Raw genomic sequence first — 15,049 nt, 5'->3', positions numbered from 1 at the left:
TGTGTGCTGTGTTGTGCAGCACACATGGAAACAGCAAAATGCCATTGATTGTTGATGTGCAGGAAGGTGTTCCTTCCCCACATAAACAATCATTTAAAAATAATTATGTTTTGAAACTTCTATGTGTGCTGCATTAAGAAGCAAACATAGAAGTTGCAAAACCCCATTTAAAGATTGCTTATATGCAGGAAAGACACTTTCCTGCACATAAACAATCTTTCCCTGCAATGTAGACACCCTTGCACTATGATACAAGGGTGCCTGCGTTGGTGCTAGGCAGCTAAATATACTGCCAGATCAAGGGGAAATGCAAGGCTGCACCATATTGTTGTAAATATGATGCAGCCCTGCATTTCAGAAGTGTCAGAGCGTGTCGTTAAGCCAGACGCTTAGACGGGCTCCCCAGCGGCCGCGGGCGTCATCTTGGGTTGGGTTGGCCGGCGAGTTGGAGCTTCACCACACCCCCCTCGTCATTCTCCTATTTAGGAGTGAACCTTTCCCCCTCCAAGTGATCGCAAAGCTGCCTGGTGGCAGAGGGCTAGTGCGCGATAGCTGGAGCACTGCTGTTATCATTTTAACTATTGTCCTGCTGACTACGAGTAGTGATATTTAGTTTTTAAATATTGTGGTTTTTGTTTCTAACCTTCTGCCCTGAAAATCAAAAGGTTACTAACTTCACTTTACCTTCTTAGAGGCCAAGCTGCCTGCTGCGGGCTGTTCGCTTAGACGGGCTCCCCAGCGGCCGCGGGCGCCATCTTGGGTTGGGTTGGCCGGCGAATTGGAGCTTCGCCACACCCCCCTCGCCATTCTCCTATTTAAACGCCCACTATGTGTCAGCGCAGCGGGCGCGTCGTAGGCGCGCCGGAGTTGCGCCAGAGTTCAGCCCGTCTGCGCCCGTCCGTGTCCGGACGGGCTCAGGGTCAGGGGATACTAGCCATATCATTCCATATACAGCTAGGCAACTGTGGGACCTTAATTTACCTTGTCATGTTCCCTCTTTAGCTACCTTGGGGAAACTCACTGCACTCGGCATCCTACGCAAATCCCCTTCTCTTTACGACCTTTGTACCCCTCCGAGTGTCCCCTTAAAGAACCATACCTCCATCCGGGTATTATATTTAAACACCCGATCAATGGTGAGACATCGGGCAGACATCTTTATCTTGCTGACACAAGAAAAACCTGACCTACTCCTGTTGACTGAGTCCTGGCTCACGGAGGATTCTCTTCCCGACATTTTGGCTGCCCTTTCCTCAGACTATTTCTTCCTCCATGCTGACCGTATCACTGACCACCCTGGTGGCGGGGTGGCGGCTATCATTTCAAAACGATTTCATCTCATTTCCTCGTCCTCACTTGTATTATCACAAGTAGAGAATCTGTGTATTAGTCTGGGAACGGAAGCCGGGGCTTTCTCTTTTGCCCTTTTATATCGCCCTCCTCGACCCATGCCGGATTTCGCTGAGAAACTATGCGAACAATTGACTGCTCTTCTGCCATCATTTTCTAGTTTCGCCCTTTTTGGGGATTTTAATTACTGGTTCAATGACGCCAATGCAGGTGCACAAGCCACCGCACTATCCGAGACCCTGACAAGCTTGAACATGAGTCAACATGTCTCTTCACCCACTCACGTAAAAGGTCACATATTAGATCAGGTTTGGACCAGTAATTTAACCCTCTCCCAACCTTTTACACTTCCATGTGTGTGGTCGGACCATTACATAATTGACACGACCATCACTCTTAGTGGGCGGACTAAGGCCCCCATGATGGCAGGCGGTTCCTCACGCAAATGGAATAAATACGACTCTAAGGGATTTTTAGCAACCCTGGCCTCTACCTGCCCTATCACTTCCCCCCATGATGATGTTAATAGGATGGACATGGACATCGGTGGCTGGTTAAAAGGGGCCAGTGACCAATTTGCCCCAGTAATCAAGTTCCCCTGCACCAGACATCCTAATGCCAACCGGTGGTTCTCTGACAATCTCAACCAATTAAAACTCGAGGTTCGCCAACTGGAACGTACATGGAGGCGGGATTACTCCAACTCATCTAGACAGAGATATGTAACAGCCGGCAGAGAATATAAACTAGCTATTCTCTCAGCTAAATCGGAGCATATCTCCGATAGAATTCTCTCAGCCACTAATAAATCTCGAGAGGTGTTTAGGATTATGAATGAGTTGACTACTGACGACAGGACTCTCCCAGCCCAAACCCCGACTAAGGAAACCTGTGAGGCCCTTAATCTTTTCTTTATCGAGAAGATTATTAAAATTAAAGACTCCATTATCCCTGCCTCACAGTCGTCATCATTTTCCGACGCTTGCCTGGATAACCCTCTATCCCTCACTTTGCTCCCTATCCTAGATTTCCCTACCTTAGCGAATTTAGCCACCCGTGTTAGATCGGGTTCACCGAATGACCACTGTCCTCCCTCGGTACTGCGGGACATCTGCCTTAAGCTGCCAGAATGCATATTACCTTTCTTGAATGCATCCCTTATTTCTGGCACAGTTCCCAGCTCCTTCAAGGAAGCAATTCTCGTGCCGCTCTTGAAAAAACCAGGGGCGGATCCTGTTGAACCCTCTAACTATCGACCAATATCCCTGTTGCCTTATCTGTCAAAACTCCTCGAAGCCCATGTCACCCGGTGTTTTTCAAACTTCATCGAGAGTTCTTGCTTCCTTGAGCTCAATCAGGCCGGCTTTAGGCCGGCCCATTCAACGGAAGCTGTTATTTTGGCAGTCATGGATACTCTGAGAGGGAATGCAGATGCTAAGAGACCACAGGCCCTTGTTCTTCTGGACCTGTCGGCCGCGTTCGACACGGTGGATCATGACATCCTTCTCCACCGTGTCGGACAGGCCGGCATTCAGGGTTCTGCTCTTAGGTGGGTCGAGTCATTCCTTACAGGCAGGTCACAAGCTGTACGTCTAGGTCCCTTCACCGCGTCTAAATCTTCCACCACTTGCGGAGTCCCCCAAGGCTCTTCACTTTCCCCTTTATTATTTAATCTTTACCTCCGCCCTTTAATTTGTTCTCTTCATAATTGGGACGTTACAGTCTTCAATTATGCAGATGACTTGCAGCTCGTCTTTTCACTTGATTCTCCACAGGCGGTTAACAACTTTCACGCCGTTATGACTCACATCCAACAATGGATGAATCAAAACCAGTTAAAGCTTAACCCTGGAAAGACTGAGCTGCTCCTCCCTGGCTCAAGTGCTGCATATTGGGGCCCGCAGTTTTGGCCCCTTGACTTTGGTCCCCCTCCTACACCCCTCAAGGCAGTTAGGAGCTTGGGGGTGACGATTGACGCGGAGCTGTCACTTAAAGCTCAAGTGGGTGCCACGATCTCTTCGTGCATGTTCCAACTTCGAAAGATCCGGAAGATCAGGCACCTACTCCCACATGCGGCTCTGTGTCAGGTCGTCATGTCCCTTGTCCTATCGCGCCTTGATTTTTCCAATTCCCTTTACCATGCACTCCCACGATTTCTTCTGCACTGTCTTCAGGTCGTGCAGAATCAGGCAGCCCGCCTCATCTTTAAGATCCCTAGGTGGCAATCTGCGAAGCACTTGCTCCGCAAGCTCCATTGGCTGCCAGTGGAGGAGAGGGCAGCCTTCAAGATGGGCTGCATGGTATTTAAATCCCTTCACTGCCCTTGTCCTGCTTTTTTGAAATCCTTGGTCACTTTGTATCGACCCGCACGCTCCCTCCGTTCAGCTCATCATCACCTGCTTGTCACTCCCAAATTTAAAATCAATAAATTTGGGGGTCGCCGTTTTGCTTCTCTCGCACCCAAATTCTGGAATCCCCTCCCCCAGGCCTCTAAATCTAGTGCCTCCCTCTTCCAGTTCAGGAAACTCCTTAAAACTTTCCTGTTTACTCTTTCTGGGTAATCCTTTCCTCGTTTTTCCTTTTACACGTCTCTCCAGCAAGCGCCAGGAAACCTTCGGGTGTTAGTGCGCTCAAAAAGTGCCACTTAACATAACATAATTTCAAAAGGGGGTGGTGATGGACAGAGTATCTGAGTTAATCAGAACACTCCTACCCAGTCAACAGATCAGGGCTTAATCCATCACCGTTTTTTAGCTCACTGCACCATCCCAGTTCAGAACCTGGAACCATCAGGATTCAAGCAAGCCGGGCCGAAGACGGTTGGAATGCCAGAAACCGGTCCCCGGAAGCTTGTTTCCTTCCCAATGTAAGAATTGGCTTTTGTAGTCTGGTCTGCCCTGTTCCCATGATGCACTGGGCCAGGGACAGACTAATTTGCATACAGCCAGGTTCTGAAACTGGGATGGTGCAATGAGCTAAAAAACGGTGTTGGATCTAGCCCTGATCTCTTGACTGGGTGAGAGTATTCTGCTTAATTCAGAGACTCTGTCCATCACCACCCCTTGTTGTAAATACTTAACATAACATAACATAACTTGGCGCATGCTGACCCAGCTCTACTGGCCATTTAGGAAATCACCTGATTTTATTATTGGACCATCTATTCTCCCCACCATAAGTGATTGTATATTAAATTATGTCACACACCCTTGATTTCAAAAGAAATACTGGAAATAATGCCCTCCAGTCCTGCAGCAGATGGAAATTCTAAGATTGTACTGCAGAGATGTCATAATTTGGCAGAATGTCTGAAGAAAACAAAAAGTCTGGCTTAAGTTATTGTAGAGGAGGATAAGACTTCTTGAAACATTTGCTCCTATTCTTATTTATGACTGAATGTGTTTGCTTGACAAGATGCTTTTCATTAATGTGACAACTGTCTTGTTTGAGGCTATTGGTATAAATCACATTGACACTGTTTTAAGTTGTTCAGAAACCCAGAAAACAACTAATCTTAGTGATTTAGGTGCTTAATAGGATGGCGGGCGGACTAAAGTCCTCCCGCCACCCTAGTGGTGCTGGGACGGGCCGCCAGCAGTGTGGCAGTCCCACACCGCCAATTCGGATGCCACCCTGGCAGTCGCATTACACATCTTTAACATTGCGGTGGGTGCTGCTGTAAGCTGCACCCTCCCCGATGCCAAAGAGGCATGCTGTGCATTGCCATGCACAACGTGACAGGCACCGTGTGGTGCCTGCCACCTTGTGCATGGCAATGAAGGGGAGTAACCCCAAGTGCACCCCTACCCCCCTGGGGGCCTGCAACGGGCCCCCGATGCACATCCCCACCAGCCTTACCATGGCGGCATCGCCGCCATGGAAAGCCCCTTACCACCGGGCATCATAATATGGATGTCACCATATTATGCCCCAGTTCCGCCTGGCCGTCGAAACAATTGGCGACCGGTGGGAAAGCGGCGGATGGACTTTACGTCCACCGCGGTACCCCCTTCCATGGTAATATGTGGTTGTGATGGTGGGTGGATTGCCACATTCGTCCAGGGTGGTGATCCGCTCTCCATCATAATCACCCCCTTAATGTTTAAAGAGGATAGCTCAAGCATCAGTACCAAAGTTTTGTAACAATATCAAAAATTAATGTCATTGTGATGGGCTTTTGGAAACTATTCTTTTGTCTTTTCTTGTTAACAGGAAAAACTATTTTGAAGAAGATGAAGAGACGGGGCAGGAGATTGCCATTTGTTGGGCTCTTTGTGATCACAGTGACTGCCCTCTGGGTCCTTATGGTAAGCAATCTGCATGATGTCCGACCTAAAGGCCATCGTTCCAGACCTCAACGACGCTCCATTATGCTGAAGGAGGACATTTTCACCTACTACCTCAACCTCACCCAGCATGAGGTTGAGTTCCCACACCTTCAGAGCTACAACTGTACCCTGTTGGTCGACAAACCTGGGTACTGCCACTCCCCTGGCAGGAAACCACTGCTGCTGCTGGCCATAAAGTCCCACCCGGCATCGAGCGACAGGAGAGCAGCCCTCCGCCAGACCTGGGCAGTGGACAGAGAGGTGTCAGGATACCAGGTCAAGCCTCTGTTCCTGATGGCCACAGTCCCGAGTCAGGGCCGCATGGCGCTGGTAAAAGAAGAGGTCAATGTCTTCCAAGACATCCTGCTGTGGGACTTCACAGAAAGCCACCACAATCTATCACTGAAGGAACGCTGCTTCCTGGAATGGCTGCACTACAATTGCAAGGAGGCAGGGTTAATATTTAAAGGTACATCACATACTTCTGTTCTTCCCTACTCTTGAAATATAAATCCATACAACAGTCTGAGAATGAGAAATAAATTAGCATGCAATTGATCTTCACAAGAAAAAAGCCACCATCAACACAAAAGAGATATTAGGGGTAGAACCTATTGTCACATATAGGATCTCTAAGAATAGTTAACACAGCACTGGGAGGTGGGCATCTGATATAGCCCTGTAGCCCACCATAGCAGTCTTTCCTGACCATTAAAGTCCTGCTCCAGCATTAGAGGCCTATGCCAAAGGCAAAGCTTTTAATAAGTGAGGAGAACTTCAATGCCAGTATAGCCCAGCTACAGAGGGCTATCAGACTATTAGACATTTCTGCCAATAGAGGGAAGAATGTTCTACCAAATAAAAGAAAGGTTTCAGGGAGCCCGAGGGGATTTCATTCCGCTTGGGCTCCCTGAGGCCTTTGTTCACAGCAGCAGCTCTGAACAAACATTGGGATGTTGGAGCACCGGGTTTCTACTGAACATTACATTTCACGAGCACTCCATTGTTTTCAATGGAGCTCCCAGCATTCCAATGTTATAATATCAGATAGAGAATATGTTTGCATAGTCACTCATATTTCCTCTTGAAAATATGACCTCTAGTGCACTCTGCCATACATCTTACAGGACAGCACCTGAAGGTGAAATTGGAGAGAAGTGTTTCTGATTTTCTTGTGAACCAAGAGGGAAAATATATGTATATATGTATGTGATATTTGTATAGCACAACCAGATTCCAAGGCAGTGGAGTATTGTACAGGAGCAAAGGCAAATATGCAGTCACACAGTGATTGGTAGGGAAGCCCAGCTGAACTGATTGACCCCAGCCCCAGTATACACAGCACAAAAAGATGAAGCAAGTGCAAGTAGCAGGCAGGGTTGCAACAGGAGTTCATCTTGCATGGATATATAACACTGAGTGTCGCACATTCTCAATGTGTCAAAGGATATTATACATTTGTAGAAATCCAAAAGCGGATACACAAAATTCTGATAAAGGTACTATAAATATATGTTACAGAGTGGCAGCAGCCATTCTGTAGTTACAGTTAGGGTGACCGGAAATATGGATTTTTAGGATTTCTGTCCCTTAATAACTTTGCACCCATTTCAAAAGTCCGTGAAACTTTGCAGACCTGCTGTCCCCATTTCATTCTTGTAGTCCTGAATGTTTTGCAGCATTTCATCAAAGCGGTGCAAAGACAATGTTTTGTATTTTTTTTTTAAATTGGAAGGTGAGCAAATTATTCCTTGGGGTACTGCCGGTAAGTAGGGTAAGTTTTGTATAAGTTTTAAGTGTTTTTAATTTATATATGTGTGGCGGTGTAGTACCGTGCTACTCCTGTGGTATATAGTGAATGCTAAACTATTAGCTGATTGGCTAATGACTGCCTTTACAAAAGTTAAAGACAGCCATTTTGTTTTCAGTTTGAGTTTCCCTGTGTCCTGCATCACATCATTAAATGTATGTAAGTATTAAGGGGATCATTATGAGGTCAGGTGGAATGCTTCCCCCCAACAGTCGGAATCTTCACAACAGCATTGGGGCCCTTCTGACCGACTCAGTTGGTTTACAGGCCGACCGCTCGATACGATGCTCACGGTCAGAATGTAAACCAGCCAGTTCTTCCGACCGCTGAGTATTCCTGATAGTCAGAACTGCACCTTAACCCCATATGGATGGCGTTTTGGCTGTTTGGATTACGATGCTGAATTCCAACAGCCTTTCCATGACGGCCTTTCGGACATGGAAAGGCTGTTGAAAAGTGACTTTGGGGGCCCCTGTCCCTCATTTCCCCATAAGAGCCTGTGTTACGGCCGGTTCTCAGGCGTAACACGAGTTCCCACTGGAAACAATGGGAATCCAACCGAACAGTGTTCGGTCGCAGTGTAATCCAGCAGTCGGAACTACCGACTGCAAGTCGAACGGTCCCGAATCTGAGACGGTGTTGGGTGGAGGCTTTTTACCCAACATCGTAATGAGTCCCAAAATTTGGCATTTTTCCCATACCTATTACCACTTTAGTGGTAATAGGTAGGTAAGAATATTTATAAGTTTATATATATATTTTTTAAATAATGAGTAAAGCAGAAGTACCGTGAATCTAATCCCGAATAAAAAAAAATAATACAAATTAGCAAATACACTATAACACTGTGGGGCATATTTACTAGCTCCTATCGCCACCACAAGGTCCCTTTTAGAGACGTAGTGGTGGCGATAAGAGCTTTGCCTTACTTACAAGGCAGCAGGCTTAAAGCCGCCACCACAAGGTCCCTTTTAGAGACGTTGTGGTGGCTTTGCCTTACTTACAAGGCAGCAGGCTCAAAGCTGCCATGTAAATAAGGCCCCCTTTCATGCTACACTTAGTGTGAAGAGGCGGGCAATGGGTGTTGTGGTGGGCGTTGATTTTGACTCTGCCCCTATTTACGAGAGCAACGTGAATAGTAGGCAGCTCCAAAATGAAAACCTGGAAAAACCTGGTCTTAAAGAGGTGAAACAGGGAGAATTTCTCCTTATTTTTGCTGTTTCCATGTGTGCTGCATTGTGCAGCACACATAGAAATAACAAAACACCAATGATTGTTTATGAGCAGGAAGGTCTTCCTGCCCATACATAATCTTCCCCTCAACACAGGCACAAGGATGCCTGCTTGGCGCTAGGCAGCTAAAGTTAGCCCCAGAGCAGGGGGAACTGGAGGGCCGCACCATATTCTAGTAAGTATGGTGCAGCCCTGCGTTTCTAAAGTGACAAAGCGTGTTGTTAGCCTTCTTGGTTTAACGACACGCTTCGCCACCTTATTGTAAATGTGCCCCTTTATTTTATAAACATATAGGCATATTTACAGCAGAATGGAGAAACATTGTGTTAAGCAAACATTGCTAATGCCATGCTTTTCCATTCTGAAAATGCAGGGTTGTGCCGTATTCACAAGAATGCGGTGCACGCCTGCATTTCCCTTAGCACTGAGTTAAATCTGCTTAGCACCAACGCGGGCACCCTTGCACCATGGTGCAAGGGTGTCTGCGTTGGGGGGAAGATTGTTTATGTGCAGGAAGGTTCCCCTTCCCGCACATAAACACACTTTAAATGCCATTTTGTGACTTCTATGCATGCTCCTTAATGCAGCTCACATAGAAGTTGCCAAAACAGCTTTTTTTAAATCCTAGGCAATTGGCTGTTTCTCTGTGTGCTGCACAAGGCACAAGGAAACAGCAAAAATGAGAAGCATTTCTCCTCGTTTTGCCGGGAGGTTTCCGCTGGTTTTAATTCTGGCACTGCCTCCTATTTGCGCTTCCCTTGTAAATAGGGGGCAGAGTCAAAATCAATGGGTGTTGCCGTGGAACACCTCCCACAACACCCATTGCCCCCCACTTTCATGCTAAATACATCATGAAAGGGTGCCATATTTAGAACGTTAAGTGGCTTAACCTGCCTTGTAAATAAGGCGAGGCCCTTATTGCCATCACAACGTCAATGAAAGTGATGCTGTGGTGGCGATAGGGGCTTGTAAATATGCCCCTGGTGTGCTAAATTGTATTCTAAAGTTTGTACATGATTAAACATATACAAAAAATGTACAGAGTAGTGCCCTAATTACTAAAAATGACCACCCTACTTTACAAAAAAAATACATTTCAGAGTTTACTACTCTCGGTATTTAATTTTTTTTATAGAAATGTAGAAATATTTTGAACTACCTGATACCACTTTACTAAGTGGTAATAGGTAGGGAAAATAAACCACACCTAATACTTCAGAAGACGTAACGCAGAACACAAGCAAACTTCCTAAAAACAACATAACTGTGTTGCATTTTTCTAAAGCCAATGATTAGACAATCAGCTAATGAGTTGTAATCTCTAAGTACTGTTGCACTATTGAGAAATACCCCTATATTTTTCTAAAATAACACAATAACAGATATCATTAACTTTAAATACCCTAAACCGTATAAATTGGTTACACTACTTACCTAAACGATGCAAAATAATCATTTGGGCACTATAATTTCTAATCCTGACACATTGTAACAAAATGTGATTCACGGTTTTCACAGAAATTACAAAAGTATATGCGAAATTCATTGCAATCAAGCAAGTTTTGTGACCCCCCTCCCTTTTTCTTTGGACCCACTTGACTAAACCCCACAAAACGTTCACTTCTTCAACAATGAAACGGGTGGAACAAGTATGCTAAATTTTGCAGAATTTCAGCCAACGGGTCCAAAATTATTTAGGGGGAAAATATTTTTTTTAAGTAGGTTGATAATATCTACACATTTAAAAACAAAAAAGGTAACCTAATATCACTGAAATAAAGTGGTAATAGGTTGTTAATAACATCAAATGTACTACTTAATTATGGGCAACACCTTAAGCAATAGGTCAACCAAACAGTTAGTGCACAATAATGGAAATTTGTGATGAAAAGTATGTGGCTGATTCTTAAATTTTTTTAAACACAGACATGAACCAATCACAAGCCCAGTGGTAATCCCCATGTACCGTGTATACAGTCGAGTATGTTTTATAAACGTGTACGTTTAACATTACTTACATTGTTTACATATACATCCAGAAAATGCACATATTATAATATATATTTTGTCGATATAAATTTGATTTTTTTTCCACACACTTTAACCCTATGTGTTCTATAGGAGTATGCATTAGTACAGTACTGGAGTGTATGCTATTCCAGTATACGCTACTCCACTCTGCGGCACTCCATTGTACTGAATGCTGTATATGTCACTGTACTGTAATTCAGTTCACTGTATATTATTACACTTAATATTACCACATTCTGTGCCACTTCACTAAACAACACTTCATCGTATAATACTAGATTCTATGCTTTATAATTAGCCCTATTAATTGTACAACACTCTATTGTACAGTTTTCCAGTATATGCCATTCCAATATAAGTTTAAAGATTTCACACCACTAAACTGAATGTTGTTACTCTGAAGACCACTCAATTCTCGAGGCCGGGTCACCCCCTTGCTCACTCGCCTGCTGTTCCTGCTAGCCAGCCTCCTTGCCTGCCTGCCTGCCGCCTGCCTGCCGCCACCGCCGCCCCCCCCAGCACCCCCGAGCGGCCCAGCCACAGCTGAGCCGCCCGCTCGCCACTTTTCCCGCCGCTGGCCCCCTGCGGCCCCACCCACCACCGGCCCATTGGCCCAGACGCTTGCCCAGCCCAGCAGACCCGCCGTCCCGTCCCCCTTCTTATGACGCCCCCAGAGCGACCGCGCAGCAGACGCGCGCAGCGGGAGCACCGATTGAGCGCCGAAGGTGCGCCAAAGGTAAGCCCGTCTGCGCCCGTCCGCGCCTGGACCGCGCCCAGTGCCAGGACCCCTGGCCCCCACCGCCGGAAGCCGACCAGACGAACCTACGACTCCACCGAACTCAACGCTCTCAACACCGGCCGAACCCCGGGCTGCTACCGAGCCACACCGAGACGCACCCACGGACCCTTCAGCTGCCACTCCTGCAAGTTCACCTGCGACCGGACCCACGCTACACCAGCACCCACCAAGCCGAACTCCAGCAGCACCCACCTGAAGTGCATCCTGCTCAACACCCGCTCCGTCCACAGACACGCCGTCGAGCTTTGGAACCTGCTCGACACCACAGACCCAGACGTCGCCTTCCTCACGGAAACCTGGATGAACGCCTCCTCAGCGCCCGACATCGCCATCGCCATCCCGGATGGCTACAAGATCATCCGGAGGGACCGCGTCAACCAGACAGGAGGAAGCATCGCCATCATCCACAGGAACACCATCCGCATCACGACCAACACCGACGACAACCTCGCACCCGCCGAACACCTGCACTTCCAGATCCACGTCAACCCCAAGACCACCCTCAGAGGCACCCTCATCTAAGACCCCCGGGACCACGCACATAATTCAGCGAGGACATCGCCGACTTCGTCAGCCCGCTCGCCCTCCCCTCAGCCAACTACATCCTCCTCGGAGACCTCAACTTCCACCTGGAGAACAACAACGACCGCAACACCACCACCCTGCTGGACAACCTCGCCAACCTCGGACTCAAGCAACTGGTGACCACCCCCACCCACTACGACGGACACACACTCGACCCGATCTTCTCTTCCAGCAAGGACATCGCCTTCAGCCACGCCACGGGACTCCAATGGACGGACCACAGCTGCGTCCACTTCAGCTACAGAAGGACCACGCTCCACCATCACCAGCAACAGGCTCCCCGCAGAAGCTGGAACAAGATCACTGCAGACCAGCTCACTACTTCCCTGAGCAAGAACCCTCCCACCAGCACAACGAACCCCAGCTAAGCAGCCACCAACCTCACGAAATGGATCAGCGACTGCGCAGACGACCTCGCCCCGCTGAAGACCCCGCCGAGCAGACCCGGCAGCAAGAAAGCCCCATGGTTTAACGACGAACTCAAGAGCTCCAAGAAGAACTGCAGAGCACTCGAGAAAACCTGGCGCAGAGACCCAACACCGGACAACATGACTGCCCTCAAGCTCGCCACCCGAAAACACCACCAGCTGATCCGCGCCACCAAGAAAACCGCATTCAAGGAATGACTGGACAACAACGCACACAACAGCAAGGAACTCTTCAACATCGTGAAAGAGCTCTCCAACCCCAACGCCGGTAAGAACGACATCACCCCTTCGCAAGACCTCTGCAACTCCCTCGCCTCCTACTTCCACAACAAGATCGCGGACATACACAACAGCTTCAGCACTCAACCAACGCACGCCACGACCGAACCACCGCCCCCCACCACCACCCTCCGCGCCTGGACCCCGATCAGCACCGAAGACACCATCCGCACGATGAACTCCATCCACTCCGGATCTCCGACAGACCCCTGCCCTCACTACGTCTTCAACAAGGCCGACGCTGTCATCGCACCCCACCTGCGGGACATCATCAACACCTCCTTCGACATCGCCACCTTCCCGGAGAGCTGGAAGCACGCCGAACTCAGCGCTCTACTCAAGAAACCATCAGCAGACCCTACCGACCTCAAGAACTACCGCCCCATCTCGCTGCTCCCGTTTCCGGCCAAAGTCATCGAGAAGACCGTACAAGCAACTGGCCGCCTTCCTCGAGACGAACGGCTCCCTCGACCTCTCGCAGTCTGGCTTCCGGGCCAACCACAGCACCGGGACCGCCCTGATCGCAGCTACAGATGACATCCGAGCCCTGCTCGACAACGGAGAAACAGCGGCCCTCATCCTCCTGGACCTCTCCGCGGCCTTCGACACTGTCTGCCACCGCACCCTAGTACGGCGCCTCAGCAACGTCGGAATCCAGGAGAAGGCACTGGAGTGGATCACCTCCTTCCTCGCCGGAAGGACACAGAGAGTCCGCCTCCCCCCGTTCAGATCGGAGGCCACCGAAGTCATCTGCGGCGTTCCTCAAGGCTCCCCGCTCAGCCCAACTCTCTTCAACGTCTACATGAGCCCCCTCGCAGCCATCGCACGCCAGCACAACCTGAACATCATCTCCTACGCCGACGACACCCAGCTGATCCTCTCCCTCACCAACGACCCCACCACCGCCAGAGCCAACCTGCACGAAGGGATGACAGACGTAGCCAAATGGATGTCGAACAGCCGCCTGAAACAGAACTCGGACAAGACGGAAGTCCTCATCCTGGGATCCTCACCCTCCGCCTGGGACGACTCCTGGTGGCCCCCCGCCCTGGGCAGCGCACCCAAACCAACTGACCACGCACGCAACCTGGGCTTCATCCTGGACTCCTCCCTCTCCATGACCAGACAAGTCAACGCCGTCTCATCGTCGTGCTTCAACATCCTGCGAATGCTACGCAAGATCTTCCGATGGATCCCCACCAAGACCAGGAAGACGGTTACCCAGGCCCTCGTCACCAGCCGTCTGGACTACGGCAACTCCCTCTACGCCGGAACCACCGCCAAACTCCAGAAGAGACTCCAGCGGATCCAGAACACCTCAGCACGACTCATCCTGGACATCCCCCGCCGCAGCCACATCTCCGGACACCTGAGAGACCTGCACTGGCTCCCGGTCAACAAGAGAATCACCTTCCCGCTCCTCACCCACGCACACAAAGCCCTACACAACCAAGGACCTGAATACCTCAACAGCCGCCTCAACTTCTACGCTCCCACGCGCCAGCTTCGATCGACCAGCCACGCCCTCGCCGCCGTCCCCCGCATCCGAAGAGCCACCACAGGAGGAAGGGCCTTCTCCTACCTGGCCGCCAAGACTTGGAACTCCCTTCCGACCCACCTCCGCCTGACCCAGGACCACCTCGCCTTCAGGAAGCAGCTCAAGACCTGGCTGTTCGAGCAGTAGCGGACCCCCCCCCCCAGCGCCTTGAGACCCTCCGGGTGAGTAGTGCGCTATACAAATGCTCTGATTGATTGATTGATTGATTGAATTCTACGTTTCTCCACTGTATGGCACTACACTTTATGGTACTCCAGTGTTTGCCACAGCACTGTAGCCTATTGCACTGTACCCCATGGTAGTGTATGCTATTCTGCTCTGGACCACATCACTGTATGGAACTCCAATATTCGTCACTGCACTTTGTAGATTTTTAATTTACAACAGTACAGTGTACCACCCTCAACTTTACTTAAGCCTGCTTTACACAACAAACTATACACACCTCCACTGTATGGTCCGCCACTGTACCTCACTCCAATGTACTCTATTCTACTTTACACCACCCCACTGTAGCAGAGTCCACTGTATGCCACTCGACTGTGTGCTATTTCAGTAAACAGTATTCCAATATATGCTCCTAGACTGTACAACAAGGACACAAATACACTTTAGAAAATTTACAAAATACAACTACTTTATCACACT

At 48.9% G+C, this 15,049-nt stretch overlaps 1 protein-coding gene across 1 annotated transcript in view; it reads left to right on the top strand.

Moving 5' to 3' along the window:
• Positions 1-5,582: 5,582 nt before the first annotated feature.
• Positions 5,583-15,049, top strand: part of LOC144799325 (beta-1,3-galactosyltransferase 5-like) — a 76,841-nt gene continuing 67,374 nt past the window's right edge. The window contains exon 1 of the mRNA XM_078670573.1: positions 5,583-6,147. Within this exon, the coding sequence (XP_078526699.1) occupies positions 5,583-6,147 (565 nt within the window). The remainder of the gene's footprint in view (positions 6,148-15,049) is intronic.

The sequence above is a fragment of the Lissotriton helveticus genome, chromosome 12, assembly GCF_964261635.1.
Source record: "Lissotriton helveticus chromosome 12, aLisHel1.1, whole genome shotgun sequence".
Lineage (NCBI taxonomy): Eukaryota > Metazoa > Chordata > Amphibia > Caudata > Salamandridae > Lissotriton > Lissotriton helveticus.
Note: the sequence above shows the minus strand (reverse complement) of the source record. Positions and strands in the feature narration are given on the sequence as shown.